We start from the raw sequence: 19,206 nt of genomic DNA on the forward strand, positions 1-19,206 counted from the left end.
GTTGTGTCATCGGATTTGCGGCCTCATGTTTCGTCCTGGTCGTGGAACTGTGGACCAGCTCTATACTCTCGGCAGGGTTCTTGAGGGTGCATGGGAGTTTGCCCAACCAGTCTACATGTGCTTTGTGGACTTGGAGAAGGCATTCGACCGTGTCCCTCGGGAAGTCCTGTGGGGAGTGCTCAGAGAGTATGGGGTACAGGACTGTCTTATTGTGGCAGTCCGCTCCCTGTATGATCAGTGTTAGAGCTTGGTCCGCATTGCTGGCAGTAAGTCGGACACGTTTCAAGTGAGGGTTTGACTCCGCCAAGGCTGTCCTTTGTCACCGATTCTGTTCATAACTTTTATGGACAGAATTTCTAGGCGCAGCCAAGGCGTTGAGGGGATCCAGTTTGGTGGCCACGGGATTAGGTCTCTGCTTTTTGCAGATGATGTAGTCCTGTTGGCTTCATCTGGCCGGGATCTTCAGCTGTCACTGGATCGGTTCGCAGCCGAGTGTGACGCGACCGGAATGAGAATCAGCACCTCCAAGTCCGAGTCCATGGTTCTCGCCCGGAAAAGGGTGGAGTGCCATCTCCGGGTTGGGGAGGAGACCCTGCCCCAAGTGGAGGAGTTCAAGTACGTAGGAGTCTTGTTCACGAGTGGGGGAAGAGTGGATCGTGAGATCGACAGGCGGATCGATGCGGCGTCTTCAGTAATGCGGACGTTGTATTGATCCGTTGTGGTGAAGAAGGAGCTGAGCCGGAAGGCAAAGCTCTCAATTTACCGGTCGATCTACGTTCCCATCCTCACCTATGGTCATGAGCTTTGGGTCATGACCGAAAGGATAAGATCACGGGTACAAGCGGCCGAAATTACTTTCCTCCGCCGGGTGGCGGGGCTCTCCCTTAGAGATAGGGTGAGAAGCTCTGCCATCTAGGAGGAGCTCAACGTAAAGCCGCTGCTCCTCCACATCGAGAGGAGCCAGATGAGGTGGTTCGTCCAGCTGGTATGAGGCCACGAGGAAGACCCAGGACACGTTGGGAAGACTATGTCTCCCGGCTGGCCTGGGAACGCCTCGGGATCCCCCGGGAAGAGCTAGACGAGGTGGCTGGAGAGAGGGAAGTCTGGGCTTCCTTGCTTAGGCTGCTGCCCCCGCGACCCGACCTCGGATAAGCGGAGGATGATGGATAGATATATATATATATATATATATATATATATATATATACACACCAGAGGTAGGACGAAGTCATTGTTTTGCAAGTCACAAGTCAGTCTCAAGTATTTGCCCTCAAGTCTCAAGTCATGTCTCGAGTCAAGACAGGCAAGTCCCAAGTCAAGTCCAAAGTCAAGACTGGAAAGTCTCAAGTCAAGTCCCAAGTCCTGCATTTTGATTTTCGAATCATTTCAAGTCCTTTTAACCCCAGACTAATATATTTACACAGATTATGTATGCTTTTAAAACGCTGTATGCATTTTTTAAAACAAGTGCATTTGAAACTGCAGGAAAAAAAATAGTGCTGACATTGCACTTCATAATAGCACTATTAACTAGTCATTTTAAACATTTAACTCATTCCTTTACAGAATAAACACATTTTAAAAAAACAAGTGCAACTCTACTTATTTGCACAAAGGTGTTAAAATTGTATTTCCATGGCATTTTGCATTTTAACTAGTTCCACAGCAGTTTCTATCCTATTCTTACCTTATCTCATTGATCTCATCTCATACTGTATGTGTGTTTATGTGTGCGTACACATGAAAAACATAAATACATGAACATAACAATGAACAGAGTCGTACGTTTTAGATGTCAGGGCCCTATAAAATATGTACACATATTCTTAATATAGTATAAATTTTAACTGACCTTTATTTGACTATGTCTGTCTTTTTGTAGGTGGCTAAAATATGCGGTGCTGCTGACCGCCGTCTTAATGTTGCGTTACTGTATGTGATGCATTCACCAACGTAACATTATGTTTATGTACCTCATACATCCCTGCTTAAAAAAAAATCACTCGACAAAAAGTATGAATAAAGTAGTGTACTGCAGTGGACGCAACAGATTGTCGTGTTTGCAATGACGTTATAACCATAGACATCTTATAAGTAGACACAGCATTGGCTGCTACTACATGAGCAATTTGGCCGCCATCTTGAAGAGGTGACGAGGTGCCGGCGAGCAGCCTAAACTGACAGGTAGAAAACAAAGATGTCGGGCTGGCGTTCAGCGTTTTCCTGCTCAAATGAGCAGACTGTTGAAATTAGGAATTGAGGGATTCATTTTCATAAGTAAATTTTAACATTAACGTACTATTGGTTGTATTCTGTGAAGATATCACCACAGAGTTGAGAAGGAGCAAAGATCTTCAATATTAGTATGTGAAAATCACAAAAAAATCTTCTGGGGGAGGATGATGCCCCTACAGGTATTTGGTTTACAAACTTTCAGCCCCACCTAAAACAAAATTCACTAGCAGCCACTGATTATGATGCATTCTCATTTTAGGCAAAACATAAGAAAATACTCTCTTAACAGTATAACTGTAACCAGGAATAAGTCTTCAAGTAACAATATTCAAATACTAACATTGTTGGGTAAAACAGACTTTGGTTTTATTCTGAATCCAGTGAAACAGATTGGTGGTTTTAGCTGATATAAAGACTTTCAAGTGTTTATACTGTATATGTTTAAGTATTTGGCAGAAACTTTTATCCAAAGCAACATACATAAAAATACATATAAAACAATCACTGTAAACATTATCATTTAAGGGAAGAATGTAATACACAGTATCAATACAAAGTGTCAAGACAGAATAAACTCTCTGCTGTTGCAGCAACAGAGATACAGTCTATAAGATATATAGATATCTAATGCACATACATTGTTTATGTAGGATATACACATGTATATATAACTTAATCATATTGTTTCTTCAACTTAAAAATACCTGACCGTTTTTCCCCTTCTCTGGGGTTATATTCCCAGTTTTGATCTCAGACGTCTGGTCACTTATAGCATATAAGAATATTCTATTACTATGAACATGCCAAAACATGTGTCCTTTATCATAGCTACACGTATGACAAAAAAGGGGGTGAAAATGAGTTGTATTCAGTGAGGTAAGATGAATGACATATGCTGACAGTTCATTACTCCTGCCAAATGAACTGCACTGAGTGGAGCGGATCACCACTCCAAGATGGCGGCCCACGTCTTGTCTGCGCGAGTAGGCAGTAGCGCTCCATGCTGCCTACTCTTATACGATGTCTATGGTTCTAACATTAGCAGTTAGTTTACAGTGTTCTGCCCTCACTGAATGTGTTGAGGTTATAAAACTTGGCAGACAGCTAACAACCAATCCAGGACATTCTAATAAAGTTAGCAGATGAATCCATTTAGCTAACCATAACCCTTTGATCTTACTTTTTCTTGCACTGGATTTTTTTTTTTTATTATTATTCTTCTTCTTGTAAAACTGGAATACACACAATGACAATGTATAAGCTGTATGATTCAATTAACAAACTGAAATGTAATACACAATATGTAAACATTAGCTTTACACAAATATACAGCATTATTACCAAACAAATACTGCTGAGTTTTGAAACTATTTCAATGGTGGAAATATGCGAACGGCAGCCATTTTGAATCCTCAAACATTCATTAAAAAAGTGCACAAAAATCGTTTTTCAATACACATCTTACTATCAAATTTAGCCACTTTCCACCTTAGTATTGAGTTACATAAACAAGTTAAACAGTTTACTTACAGACTTATCTTTTCCAAGGCTTGTAAGAGTTAACACAACTCGTCTACTTCTCATTTTTTATGAACTGAACTAACATCGTAAACCGGAAGTGTCCAAACTAAACCGGAAGTGCCAGACTATTGACGCGCAGCATTTCCCATCGCCACAAGGTGTCAGTAATAGTCCACAATCAAACGGGCATAACACTCCCCGCTTGGTATAATGTTTTATACCACTATACAGTCTCTTTACGAAGGAGCAACACGACCTCTGAAACAGGTCTAGTGTAGATTCTTGGAGTACCTTGTCGGATGATCTTGACGTCTACTTTTCTTACTTTGTTGTCATGGCTGTTGATAGACTTGACGATGAGTCCAGTGGGCCATTAATTTCTTCTCACCTGGCCGTCTTTCAGAAGTGCTAGGTCTCCAACTTGCAGGTTAGGCCTTTCTGCATACCATTTTCTCCTAGGTTGTATGGTTGACAGGTGTTCTTGTTTCCATCGCTTCCAGAATCTATCAGAGAGAAGTTGGACTTTCCGCCATTGTTTTGAGTGGATGTCTTTCACGTTGAAGTCTCCTGGCAGTGCAGATATGTTGTCTCTCTTCTGTGTGTGATAAAAGGATGAAAAACGCTTTGATGCTTGCTCCCGATTGTTTGAGAGGTGGCGACGAGGTGATCGAAAGGGTAACGGGGCAACCCAAGTGTTTGACTCATCTTTGTATTTTCTCCTAGGTTGTATGGTTGACAGGTGTTCTTGTTTCCATCGCTTCCAGAATCAATCAACGAGAAGTTGGACTTTCCGCCATTGTTTTGAGTGGATGTCTTTCACGTTGAAGTCTCCTGGCAGTGCAGATATGTTGTCTCTCTTCTGTGTGTGATAAAAGGATGAACAACGCTTTGATGCTTGCTCCCGATTGTTTGAGAGGTGGTGACGAGGTGATCGAAAGGGTAACGGGGCAACCCAAGAGTTTGACTCATCTTTGTATATTTCTCTGTTCATAATGTCAAGGAATGTTTGATCATCAGGAGATAAACCAGGTTTATCATCATTCTTAGCTTTTTGAAAAACCTGGCTGCCGAGGTTGTCCGTCTCCTCCAGATGTTTGGGGGTTTGCAGACCATGGCACGGATTAGGCCTGCTGAACTTTTCAGTGACACGGATGGTGTTAGAACATGGACTTAGAAATGTTTCTCGTCCATTGTGTAGCAGATTAGTCCTGAAGACGTTAATGTTTGCTGGCTTATGAGCTCCTCCATGACAAACGACTATGACCCACCCTAGGTCAAAACGTTGTGCATAAGGTGCCTCGTCAGGTCCATTGTACTGCTCCCTTACTTTATGCACTTGGAGGATATCTCTTCCAAATAAAATCGAAATCTCTGCATTGGGGTCAACTGCTGGTATCTTTCCTTCCAGTGGAGCTAGATGAGAATGATGCTGAATGATCTCTGGTGATGGGATCTCCGATCTGTCATCGGGCATCATGTCGCATTCTATAAGTGTGGGGAGGGGTACTGTGGTTTGCATGTCCAATGACTCTATAATGAAGTTGCATGCACGTCTTCCTGCTTTCTCCATTACCCCAGAACATGTCCTCAATGTGTATGGTGCTGAATGTGATTTGATGCCGAAGAGATTGAATAAATCTGTTTTAGCAAGGGATCGGTTACTTTGCTCATCCAAGACTGTATACATTTTGACAGCTTTCTCTCTTTGGCCAGCAGGGTATGCTCTGACTAAACACATTTTGGAACAGGATCTTGAAGTCACTGAATTGTCACGGATCTCAGTAAACGTTGACGTCACTGATGGGATGAGATCTTCAATGTTCTCCCCGCTTTGATCTTCCTTCACTGGGGAGTTTTCTGTTATTGGTGGTGGACCAGGGTGAAGCGCTGTGATGTGCTTAGTGCTGTCTCACTCTTTACATTGCACGGCTTTTTTACAATCCTTCGCCATGTGTCTCGTAGATGCGCAACATCGATAACAGATGCGTTGCTCTTTCAGATAAACCTTTCTTTCTTCGAGTGGTTTGTTTCGGAAGCCATGGCATTTACGTAGAGGGTGAGGCTTATTGTGGATGGGACATATTTTATCTGGGTCTTCAGGTTTATTTTCTTGGAAGTTGTACTTAGCTTCAGGTACTGTCGCCACTTCTGTTTTCTTTACAGACACTTGTGTCCTGTAATTTGGTTGAAGTCGTTCTTGTCTAGCATTAGATACGTTACCACTGGTGACACATGTAAAGCTGGGGTCATTGCGGATCCTAGCTTCTTCCATAATGAAGTTCACAAAGAAGTGAAATGGATAAGCCACCTTTTTGTCCCTTTTGTATGCTGAGCCTGCACTAACCCATTTTTCTTGGAGACGATATGGTAGCTTGATCAGGATGGGACTAATGCCATGAGCTGTGTCCAGATAAAGAAGACCGGGTAAGAGTTCATTTGACTTTACTGCCTCCAACTCAAGAAGAAGGTCCCCGAACTCTCTGTCTTTGGTTGTCTGTGTTTGAGATATTTGGGAAGTTCTCAAGTTTCTTAAGTAAAGCATGCTCAATTATTTCAGGTGCTCCGTATGACTCCTCTAGCCTTTGCCATACCATTTCTATCCCAGCTTCTGCATTATGTATGTACACGGCTCTTAATCTCTTAGCTTGTTCTGCTGATTGAGGTCCAAGCCATTTAGCCAGCATGTCCAATTCCTCGCGTGCACTGAGATATAGGTCTCTTGTGGAACCGATGAATGATGTTTTCCAGGCCCAGTAATTTTGTGGTTGGTCATCAAACTTGAGAAGACCAGAGCTAACCATCTCTTTACGCATTAGGTATTTAGCCAGGTCTGATGCACCACTATTGTCGAAGGAAGTTGCTCTTTGTGCGGAAAAGTGATGAGGCTGGGTATGGTGGAATGATCTTTGATATGAAGAATCTATCCTTTGAGTTGCACCTTTCCTTGTGAAGGTGTATTTTGATGGACTTGCAGTAACACAAAGCGGTGGAGTCCCCACGTCTCCCGGATGTGGTTGTTTGTGGTGCTTGACAGGTAGGTAATTGAGCACATGGTACTTTACATCATCCATGTCTTGTTTATTAGCCGTTGTGTTGACCTTAACACCTTCATCGTTGTCCATTGTCTGCTGGCGCGCTGAGGAAGAGGTCAGTATTGGCTGATTTAAAGAATGGAGTGAGTGTTGGCCATGACATACTGATTTAACTACACAACAAATAAAAGTTACGTTACTCAGCCAATCAATCAATCATCAATCAATGTTTACTTATATAGCCCCAAATCACAAATGTCTCAAAGGACTGCAAAAATCATTACGACTACAACATCCTCGGAAGAACCCACAAAAGGGCAAGGAAAACTCACACCCAGTGGGCAGGGAGAATTAACATCCAGTGGGACGCCAGTGACAATGCTGACTATGAGAAACCTTGGAGAGGACCTCAGATGTGGGCAACCCCCCCCCTCTAGGGGACCGAAAGCAATGGATATCGAGCGGGTCTAACATGATACTGTGAAAGTTCAATCCATAGTGGCTCCAACACAGCCGCGAGAGTTCAGTTCAAGTTGATCCAAGACAGCAGCGAGAGTCCCGTCCACAGGAGACCATCTCAATAAACATTAGCTTACATTCAAAACTTACCCTTTTTTTTGCAAATGTCAAACGAAGTTGGAAGTTGTTGCGTCTCCGTCTGTAATCTTCCAACCGCATGTTTTGCATACTGGAATTCGTTTTTTGTTGACCAACTCGTAGTTTTAATCCCCGAACGAAACTATTTTTGACATCATTTTTCCTCACCGGCGGGTTGTTTGAGAGCTCTTCTTCGTTGGTTTTTCTGCAATTAGATTGGCTGAATGCTGTGCGACGAAAAAACGTGGATGTAATTTGACTGGCTGTTTTACTGACAGGAAGCGCACATACGCTGACAGACACGTGTACACAAGGGAAGATACGGAGTGCTCCTGAATAACGTTTTAATCTTTGGGTTTTGGGGAAAGTAGCAAGTCATGTCAAGTCAAAATGCTCAAGTCAAGTCACAAGTCATTGATGTTAAAGTCTAAGTCGAGTTGCAAGTCTTTTTACATTTTGTCAAGTCGAGTCTAAAGTCATCAAATTCATGACTTGAGTCTGACTCGAGTCCAAGTCATGTGACTCGAGTCCACACCCCTGCTATACACACACATATATAAATATATATATATATATATATATATATATATATATATATATATATATAAATAAATATATATATATATATATATATATATATATAAATGATGATGCGGAATGATGACGCGTTTGCGACGTTATTGGTTGGAGGGGACATTTTAGCCCAGCACCACACACAGCTAAAAGTTGTCTCTTTTCATCGCATAATTACACAGTATTTTGGACATGTGTTTTGCTGAATCTTTTGCAATTTGTTCAATTAATAATGGAGAAGTCAAAGTAGAAAGGTGGAGGTGGGAAGCTTTTAGCCTTTAGTCACACAAACACACGGTGTTTCCTTGTTTAAAATTCCCGGAGGTGAAGCTTTACTATGGATCAGAGCGGTCAAGCGAACATGGATCCCGACTAAATGTCGGCCAGCAGTTTTCGGTGAGAAAATTGTGGAAATAAGTCACCTCTTACCGGAGATCAGCGGAGCTTCTGTCGTGCTGCAGCTGCCGTGACTTCCCTCAGAGACTGGCGTCAACACACCCGTGGACACACCCCATCTGACTATCAATTACTATTTAACTCACTAAAACACCAGCAACATAATAAGCAGATAAGGGATTTCCCAGAATTATCCAAGTAAATGTGTCTAAAAACATCTGAATCGCTCGCAATGCAATCGGCTTTTCTTTTTTTTACTTTTTTTTTTTTTTTCTAGTCCGTCACACAAAATTTCCTCATCCACAAATCTTTTATTCTCGCTCAAATTAATGGGGAAACTGTCGCTTTCTGGGTCCGAATAGCTCTTGCTGCTGGAGGCTCACATTATAAACAATGTGAGGAGCCCTACAACCAGTGATGTCATGCGCATATTGTCTGCTACTTCCGGTAAAGGCAAGGCTTTTTTAATAGCGACCAAAATTTGTGAACTTTATCGTCGATGTTACCTACTAAATCCTTTCAGCAAAAATATGTTAATATCGTGAAATGATCAAGTATGACACATAGAATGGACCTGCTATCCCCGTTTAAATAAGAAAATCTAATTTCAGTAGGCCTTTAATAAACTGTTTGTATTTTGGAAGTTTATGACTGAGATTGCCTTTGTTAAAATCACAGAGGACAATCACGGAGGAGTCTGGGTTTGTTAGTTGTGCTTCGTGCTTCGCTACGGTGGGATGTAAACACCAACCAGAATGAATGAAGCAAACTCGCGGGGGGAATAAAAGGTTTTGCAAAGAATGAGAAAATATTCCAGCTCAGGAGAGCAGTACTTTTGGATGACTGTGACATCCAAACACCAGCCATTGTTCATCAAAACTAATTCTTCCACCTTTTTTTCTGGAAATACGTGTGTCTCGATCCGCTCTGAAGAGTTGGAATCATGCCAGCTGCAGCACACAGCTCAGTATCAGCTCACAGAGCCTTGTCTCCGTGAAACACAAAGCAGAGAATGTAGAAAAGTCCCCATTCGCAGCTGAAGTTCTTCACTTTGTTGCCCAGTGAGCGCACATTGGCGAGAAAGATTCCTCGTAGAGCAAAGTGTGCTTTGCACTGACAGAGACGTAAAAGGACCTCCGCCTTTCTTCCTCTAGTTCAGGGGTCTCAAACATGCGGCCCACGGGCCGCAATTGGCCCGCGAGACGTTATTTTTTTGCGGCCCGCCCCTTGATGTGAAAATTTAATGTTGAATTTCACCTTAACAACAATATTAAGAGGGCACCGTGGAGGCACTGCCTTAAGCGTTTTCTTCAACCTGTACTAACAGCGTGCCAGCCCGGCCACAAGTTGTAATCGTTACAAACAGACGCAGTAAGCGACTGCAAGACATAGTTGATCAACAGCCATACAGGTCACACTGAGGGTGGCCGTATAAAACACTTTAACACTGTTACAAATATGCGCCACACTGTGAACCCACACCAAACAAGAATGACAAACACGTTTTGGGAGAACATCCGTATCGTAACACAACATAAACACAACAGAACAAATATCCACATTCCCATGTATCCGTAACTACAAGGGTTGCATTGGATTCTGGGTATTGGTTCTGTTGTGTTTATGTTGTGTTTTGGATTTTCTCCCAAAATGTGTTTGTCAATCTTGTTTGGTGTGGGTTCACAGTGTGGCGCATATTTGTAACAGTGATAAAGTTGTTTATACGGCCACCCTCAGTGTGACCTGTATGGCTGTTGAATAAGTATGTTTTGCAGTCCCTTCCATGGGTCTGCTGAAGCCTCACACAATATATGACTGGGTTCTGCACACTGTATGGTGGAAAATCGGACGAGACCGTAGTTCGTACAGAACACCAAACACGTCTTTACTATTGTTATCCGGGTGAAAACTGGGAGAATGAATGCCCCGGCAGATTGACAGGAGGTGCACTGATATTTGGGTGTTTCCCGGAAAAATCGTGAGAGCCGGCAAGTATGTTGCTAGGGCGGGAAAGCCATTCAAAGAAGGTGAATTCATTAAAAAGTGCAAGTTAGATTTTTTTGAGAAAACTTTTCTTGCGTCCCAGCCTCACCCAGTTTCTGCATCCAGTGGCCCCCAGGTAAATTGAGTTTGACACCGACAAAGGCGAGGGCACCTTTGACCAGAATGTCCAATAATTCCACGGATTCCGTCAGAAAAGTGGGAAATATGTGAGGTGGAGTTATAGCCCTCTTATTCATAAGCTCTTCTCTGGTAAAAGAGCTCCACATATCTTGACATAAAAATAAGTTAACATAGAGAAACAAACAAAATAAAGCGTACTAACACACATGACAGCAGTCCCCGGCGCTATCTTGTCAAAACATCCCAGGTGTTCTTAAAGAAGGGGAAGGGTCATCTTTTGCAGTACTGGTCTTGCTGAGGTGTTTATAGCACAGCCTTACCGAGGCCATTTGCAAAGGATTGTGTGTGTTGTGTGATTAGGACAATGGATGTCAAAGCTCCTGGAAGGATGTGAATAGTTTGTGCTGTTTTACCTAATCAAGAGTACAAAAGTTTTGTGTGTTAAAACTAATAAAGTTGAACTTGCAGCAGTAATAGAGTTAATTTACTTGATGACGTGTGGTGTTGACAAGATGTGTGAGTGCATGTACAGTGAAGTGTTTTCATGCTTTACTACTTGTGTAGGCTTGTTTGTGTTTCTTGTTGTGTGTAAAGGAATACGCCTGAATTCCAAAACAGAATTCCAGAGTGCTTTTGGTCACATCAACCCAAACACACATGAAGAAGGACTGAATAAAATAAGTGCCCATGTCACTAGAAAATGTCATTAAGGCAAATCCGTCAACTATATTATTATTATTATTATTATCATTATTATTATTATTAAAATAGTAATATTCTAAACTGTTTTAAATATACTGTGTTGCATTTCAATGTATGATATCATCCTCTCTGAGCTGCTACCTTACCGTTGTAGAGGAGTTTGCGTGTCCCAATGATCCTAGGAGCTATGTTGTCTGGGGGCTTTCATGTCCCCTGGTAGGGTCTCCCAAGACAAACAGGTGCTAGGTGAGTGATCAGACAAAGAGCAGCTCAAAGACTTCTATGGAATTACAACAAAATTAACTCAGATTTCCCTCGCCAGGACGCGGGTCACCGGGGCCCCGCTGTGGAGCCAGGCCCGGAGTTGGGGCACGATGGCGAGCGCCTGGTGGCCGGGCCTGTCCCCATGGGGCCAGGCCGGGCACAGCCCGAAGAGGCAATGTGGGTCATCCCTCCAATGGGCTCACCACTCATAGGAGGGGTCATAGAGGTCGGGTGCATTGTGAGCTGGGCGGCAGCCGAAGGCAGGGCACTTGGCGGTCCGGTCCTCGGCTACAGAAGCTAGCTCTTGGGACGTGGAACGTCACCTCACTGGGGGGGAAGGAACCTGAGCTAGTCCGCGAGGTAGAGAAGTTCCGGCTGAATATAGTCGGACTCACCTCGACGCACAGCAAGGGCTCTGGAACCAGTTCTCTCGAGAGGGACTGGACCCTCTTCCACTCTGGCGTTGCCGGCAGTGAGAGGCGACGGGCTGGGGTGGCAATTCTCGTTGCCCCCCGGCTCAAATCCTGCACGTTTGAGTTCAACCCAGTGGACGAGAGGGTAGCTTCCCTTCGCCTTCGGGTGGGGGGACGGGTCCTGACTGTTGTTTGTGCTTACGAACCAAACAGCAGTTCAGAATACCCACCCTTTTTGGGTACACTCGAGGGAGTACTGGAAAGTGCTCCCCCGGGTGATTCACTTGTCCTACTGGCCAGCCGGGAGACACTCTTCCCAACGTGTCCTGGGTCTTCCCCGTGGCCTCCTACCGGTTGGATGTGCCCTAAACACCTCCCTAGGGAGGCGTTCGGGTGCCATCCTGACCAGATTTCCGAACCACCTCATCTGGCTCCTCTCGATGTGGAGGAGCAGCGGCTTTACTTTGAGCTCCTCCCGGATGGCAGAGCTTCTCACCCTATCTCTAAGGGAGAGCCCCGCCGCATGGCGGAGGAAACTCATTTCGGCCGCTTGTACCGTGATCTTATCCTTTCGGTCATGACCCAAAGCTCATGACCATAGGTGAGGATGGGAACGTGGATCGACCGGTAAAGTGAGAGCTTTGCCTTCCAGCTCAGCTCCTTCTTCACCACAACGGATCGTCCGCATCACTGAAGACGCCGCACCGATTCGCCTGTCGATTTCATGATCCACTCCTCCCCCGCCCGTGAACAAAACTCCTAGGTACTTGAACTCCTCCACTTGGGGCAGGGTCTCCTCCCCAACCCGGAGGTGGCACTCCACCCTTTTCCAGTCGAGAACCATGGACTCAGACTTGGAGGTGCTGATTTTCATTCCGGTCGCATCACACTCGGCTGCGAACCAATCCAGTGAGAGCTGAAGATCCCGGCTAGATGAAGCCATCAGGACCACATCGTCTGCAAAAAGCAGAGACCTAATCCCGCGGCCACCAAAGCGGAACCCCTCAACGCCATGACTGCGCCTAGAAATTCTGTCCATAAAAGTTATGAACAGAATTGGTGACAAAGGACAGCCTTGGCGGAGTCCAACCCTCACTGGAAACGGGTCCAATGCGAACCAAGCTCTGACACTGATCGTACAGGGAGCGAACCGCCACAATCAGACAGTCCGGTACCCTATACTCTCTGAGCACTCCCCACAGGACACGCTCGAATGCCGTCTCCAAGTCCACAAAGTACATGTAGACTGGTTGGGCAAACTCCCATGTACCCTCAAGAACGCTGCCGAGAGTATAGAGCTGGTAATCTTAGACTTATATTACCAAATATTTATACTCCAACACCAGGAGAGTTTGCTTGGGCAAAGAATGGTTCCGTCTTATCATATTGAGGAAAACAACTGTTGAGATGTAAGAGCAATCCTACTGCAAATGCCAATGTCAGTCATTTAAGCCTCTCATCCAAATAGATTGGTCGGATCTAGTCTAGATCTGACCAATCTTACTTTTTTAGACTATATCAGACCAATCTAAGTCTATGAGCATGAAGTGAGGAAGCCTACTTGGATGAGAGGCAAAACGTCTTTTACGACAGACCAAACAGTCTAGTTGCGATCGATTGATTGCCTTGAGATTGCAATGACCCGGATGCCATAGACACTCTTATATAATACAGTTGTGTGACATTGCAGTGTTTATTTCCACAGTCATGAATGGGCGTCAAAGTGTGTGTGTGTGTGTGTGTGTGTGTTTTGAATAAAAATGAAGAGTACTCACCTGCTACCTCAACTATATCTCCTGGTACAATGTCCCTGGCTTTGATTCGCTGCACTGCCTTACGGTTCATGCGGTACACTTTTCCCATTTCTGGTTCATATTCTTTCAGAGCCTCAATAGCGTTCTCTGCATTCCGCTCCTGTCCAGATAAAACAATCACATCGGAAAAAAGTTGCAGAAATATATATTTATGAATATTGTTATAGGACAATCATCATATAGTATGGCATAGATAGTATAGTACAGTACATACATTATTTGTGTATGGATTATGTATGTGTATATGTGGTTGTGGTTGGTTTTAATTAAGAAAAGGCAGTTCTGCTAAAACTTCCACTATTGCTATATCCATATGTATTCATTGTAGTATTTGATAAGGATGGGCCAATCAATCCGATACTGAGTGTTACTTTTACTATAACTTTTAGTATAGATAGATAGATAGTACTTTATTGATTCCTTCAGGAAAATTAAAACATTATAACAACTACTATAAGAATTACTAGAACTATAACTATTAATAGATCACTATAACTACTACTATAACTGTAACAACTGCTATCACTATAACTTTTATTTCAACAACTATTACTATAACTACTACTACCAATCTAACTATTGCTATAACTATTACTATTACTACTATTATTACTATAACAATTACTATATTAAATACTATAAGTGTCAATATTTTTATAACTATTATTACAACTATTATTATAAAAGGACATTACTTTAAAGTTGGTCTTCTACAGTGCACTTTATTTGTTTTAAACTATTGAAGTGGTGTTCTGTACAAAAACTGCACTTTAATTTAGTGTTGTTTTGATGTGTCATCTGAGTGACATCATGCACAAGAGCTTGTTTTAAAATGTCTATGACAATCTTGCACTTTCTGTTTTGGAAATTACATGAATGTTTGCGCCGCTGCTTAATAACTGTTAAATAAATACACTTTTGCTAAATTGAGTCGGTTGGGATTTCCCTCTCTGTATGAAAGTTAGTAGCATATATTAATGCAGTATGAACAAGAATGTTTTAATGTAGACACAGAGAATCATCATACTGATGTGATTATATGCATCAAGTGTTCATTCAAGGCTAAGGCCAAATATCGCGATATATATCGTGTATCGTGACATGGCCCAAAAATATTGAGATATTAAAAAAAGGCCATATCGCCCATCCCCATTTCAGAATACAAGTTTGCGATTTTGTGTATGACATGAGTAATAAAAATGCAGTGAAGTCACATGTGCATATTTGATAGCAAGTATGAAAGTATGTGTTGTATGAGTATTAGAGTATGAAACAGCTTTTGTATATCTTACCTGCCAGACACCGATGACGGCGTTAGCAATGAGGATAAGGAGGATAACGACAGGCTCAACAAAGGCGGTAACCGTCTCCTCACCCTCCTCAAACAGAGCCAACACCTAGACAAACATAAAAGTAAACAATAGCATTAAGTTTGAAGCGTTAAGGTATAGAAAGCACACGCCTTAAGATGTAAAAAATTACTGATAATACTTAATGAACGTTGCATGATACTGTATGTCTGCATGTCGTTCTGATTATTAGTCAATTATATATTTTGATTCGTTATCTTTCTAGGATGAAAAAACACATTTGCAGACTTTAAAAAGTAGAATTGGGTATTTAAGTTTTCTGTCAGAATGACAGTTATTACACAAAATTTGTATTAAATGTAGTATTGAAGGTTTTCGAATGTCTAACTTTTAAGCCTGAGGCTGGCGAATAGTTTGTACGATTAATCGAGTAGTCCACGAAAACGCACTTTACAGCCTAAATGCATATTTTACAAAATATAGTACAGTAAGAGTATATTTACCCTAATATATACTTGTCATCAACATTGAAAATGCACTTTTAACGTGTGCATAATGAAAAAATGTAAACCTCTCATGCACGCTCTATTGCAGAGGCAATGAGGAAAGTGTGTGTATATTTTAACTTCCTGGCATCAATCTCTATTCGTTACACTTATTAAAGTTAAAAAGTCAAAGTTAAAGTACCAATGATTGTCACACACACTAGGTGTGGTGAAATGTCTCCTCTGCAATTTACCAATCCCCTTGTTCACCCCCTGGGAGGTGAGGGGAGCAGTGGGCAGCAGCGGTGCCGCGCCCGGTAATCATTTTTGGTGATTTAACCCTCAATTCCAACCCTTGATTCAGAGTGCAAAGACCAACCGATCACAGGGCAGACACTCTAACCACTAGGCCATTGAGTTGAGTTGAGTTGAGTTGAGTTTGAGATTATTTCGAACATGCAAGCATACAACATGATACATCACAATTTCCAGTTTCTCTTTTCAACATGTTCGAAAAGGAGTAGGAAGAAGCAGGGCTTATTTAATCCTACCCCTTTTCTTTTACATAACAGTTGCTAAAACTTTTGTTCACTTCCTGTTCTCAATGTATTCACAATATACTCCATATGTAATCACAATAAAAATAAATAAATAAATAATTGGTGAAGTAAGTTTTATTCCATACGATGAGATAAGTAAGATTATTTTGAGAATGAAAGTATGAATGGGTGAATAAAATCAGAATGTTTATCATGGTTCTTCTTTTTTGTACTTTGTAAACACTTCCAGTTTGAAGAGTTTCTTGAAGTGGATCATATTAGTACATTGTTTGATTGCTTTGCATAATCCATTCCATAATTTAATTCCACATACTGATACACTGAAGGTCTTTAGTGTTGTACGTGGGTACAAATGTTTTAAATTATATTTTTCTCTAAGATTATATTTCTCCTCTTTTGTTGAGAAGAATTGTTGTATTTTCTTGGGAAGCAGGTTATAAAATAGGCTGTATTAATTGATTAATCCTAATTCGCTTTATAAACTTGTGGTGCAGTTGGTCATCTGAATTATTTTGACGGAGGTGATGAAGCATGCAGTCACTTGGTTTTCAAAAAGTAATTATTGTCTTGAAACCAGCTTTTTAAAAATGTGTTTAAACACCTTAATTAGACTGTAGGGATGGGCAATGTGGCTTCAAATCTATATTACAATATATACCGCAGCCTCCTGTAATAACGATATACATCACAATATATTATTTGTATGGCTGTCAACGTTAACGCATGTGAATAATAAAAATATATTTTTGCGTTATCAAAAATGAATGAAGATTAACGCGCGCATTTTTTACACGGTCGGCGATTGCGAGGAGGGACAGCCTATTTTGCTCTGAAACAGAACTTTGGATACCACTTGGCATTTCAGCGACAAACTTTGTCTCATCGGCGCACATCAAGTTTAAAATACTCAAGGATGGCACCGACTTTTTTATAAACAGTTACTAGCAAAAAGTCTAGTGACTTTTCCTGGTAATATTGGAGACTTTTTCGTGTCTTGGAGACTGAGGTGAAAGCAAGTAGCAGTCACCGTCCTCAACAAGCAGTGACGACTGCTGCCGGTCAGCTGGTGGTGCTGCCTAGTGGTTAGAGCGTCTGCCCTGAGATCGGTAGGTTGTGAGTTCAAACCCCGGCCGAATCATACCAAAGACTATTAAAAAAAATGGGACCCATTGCCTCCTTGCTTGGCACTCAGCATCAAGGGTTGGAATTGGGGGTTAAATCACCATAAATGATTCCCGGGCTTGGCACCGCTGCTGCCCACTGCTCCCCTCACTTCCCAGGAGGTGATCAAGGGGATGGGTCAAATGCAGAGGACAAATTTCACCACACCTAGTGTGTGTGTGACAATCATTGGTACTTTAACTTAACTTACTGTGCACCCACAAACAGAAGAGAACGCTAAGCTGGCAAAGTTTGCTAATTCAATGTTGTCAACAAATGTAGCACAGTTAAGTTAAACATATGCCTTTGCTCAGAGCCGTAAGCGAACTAAGCGCTTGCTTCGGGCCCCGCAGTCACTCGAGGGCCCCAAAAAGCATTCAACAAAAAAAATATGACTTGTAGTTTTTGCATCTATGAGTCCGATTGATGATTTCTACATGATCAAAGATTATAATTGTACGAATACACAATTTTTTGGTCAACAGAGTGCTGCTGCAGATGTCGGTCGAGTAAGTCTTCCTGCCTCTCTTTAAATGTAAAAAGCTCTGCCTTTGCTGCACCATGGCTGTGCCCCTCCACAGTCAGCCTGGGCTAAAAGCTGTTTATTTAATTTGATCATTATTATATATATTTTTTACGTCAGAGCAGGAAAGAATAGGACAATATTTAATCAAATACAAAGGCACATTGACTCAGACAATAACGCAATTAACTGACATTTAAATTAAGTATAAAAAAAAGAGCCAAAAATGTTGACAGAAAGAAAATCCAATCATATTTAATTTTGTCTTGGTGATGGGTGGGACAAATCCGATGTACAGGTATATCCAATCACAGCTCTATAACGGGAAAGAGGGGTGGGGGTTAGACATGAAGGACAGCCAATCAAATGCTTTTCCTCTTCAGATGATGAAGTCAGTTGTCCCCGCCAAAAACAAAACTAAAATGTGTGGCTTTAACATTTTCCACATCGTATTATGTGTACAACTGGGATGAAGTGAAGAGGACATTTGATTTGTATTACTATAATGCCATCAGCAGGCAAGTCATCTATTGTGACATCACAACTGTAATAAAAATATATTATTCCCGCTGCGTGAGCATGCATTGCTCGCTAAACCTTCACAAACACTTATATACATGGTTATTGTAACGATATGTGTTTGAAACTATTTAAGCTTTTGTTGTGTTCTAAAAATGAAAGAGTTGGCCATTTCTAGGATATTAATGAGATTGTAAAGGACTGTTTTTGATCCAATGTTGATGTGCTCAAACGTCTTTCTTGTTTAAAAGCTACATAAAATTACCTTTTATTTGTTCATGCACATAATACATATTAATAAAGTGTCTGATGTATTCATTAAAGGCCTACTGAAATGAGATGTTCTTATTTAAACGGGGATAGCAGGTCCATTTTATGTGTCATACTTGATCATTTCGAGATATTGCCATATTTTTGCTGAAAGGATTTAGTAGAGAACATCGACGATAAAGTTCGCAACTTTTGGTCGCTAACAGAAAAGCCCTGCCTTTACCGGAAGTCGCAGACGATGACGTCACCCGTTGATGGCTCCTCACATCCTCACATTGTTTTTAATGGGAGCCTCCAACAAAAAGAGCTATTTGGACCGAGAAAACGACAATTTCCCCATTAATTTGAGCAAGGATGAAAGATTCGTGTTTGAGGATATTGATAGCGACGGACTAAAAAAAAACAAAAAAAAAACGTGATTGCATTGGGACGGATTCAGATGTTTTTAGACACATTTACTAGGATAATTCTGGGAAATCCCTTATCTTTCTATTGTGTTGCTAGTGTTTTAGTGAGTTTAACAGTACCTGATAGTCGGAAGTGTGTGTCCACGGGTGTTTTGACGCCAGTGTATCAGGGAAGTTAACAGCAGCTTTTTGGACGGCGCAAGCTCAGCTTATCTCCGGAAAGAAGCGACTTTTTACCACAATTTTCTCACCGAAACCTGCTGGTTGACATTCGATCGGGATCCATGTTCGCTTGACCGC

The 19,206-nt window shown here is 41.9% G+C and overlaps 1 protein-coding gene across 2 annotated transcripts in view; it reads right to left on the minus strand.

Moving 5' to 3' along the window:
- Positions 1–19,206, minus strand: part of atp2a3 (ATPase sarcoplasmic/endoplasmic reticulum Ca2+ transporting 3) — a 178,778-nt gene that overhangs the window by 93,227 nt on the left and 66,345 nt on the right. Inside the window, exons 4-5 of one of the 2 annotated variants that reach the window (XM_061898271.1) lie at positions 14,964–15,068; positions 13,633–13,771 (exon numbers count right to left, since the gene is read on the minus strand). The exons of the other annotated variant lie outside the window; for it this stretch is intronic. Of the exons in view, the coding sequence (XP_061754255.1) occupies positions 13,633–13,771; positions 14,964–15,068 (244 nt within the window). The remainder of the gene's footprint in view (positions 1–13,632; positions 13,772–14,963; positions 15,069–19,206) is intronic. 2 annotated transcript variants of the gene reach the window in all.

This window comes from Nerophis ophidion, linkage group LG04 (assembly GCF_033978795.1).
Source record: "Nerophis ophidion isolate RoL-2023_Sa linkage group LG04, RoL_Noph_v1.0, whole genome shotgun sequence".
Classification (NCBI taxonomy): domain Eukaryota; kingdom Metazoa; phylum Chordata; class Actinopteri; order Syngnathiformes; family Syngnathidae; genus Nerophis; species Nerophis ophidion.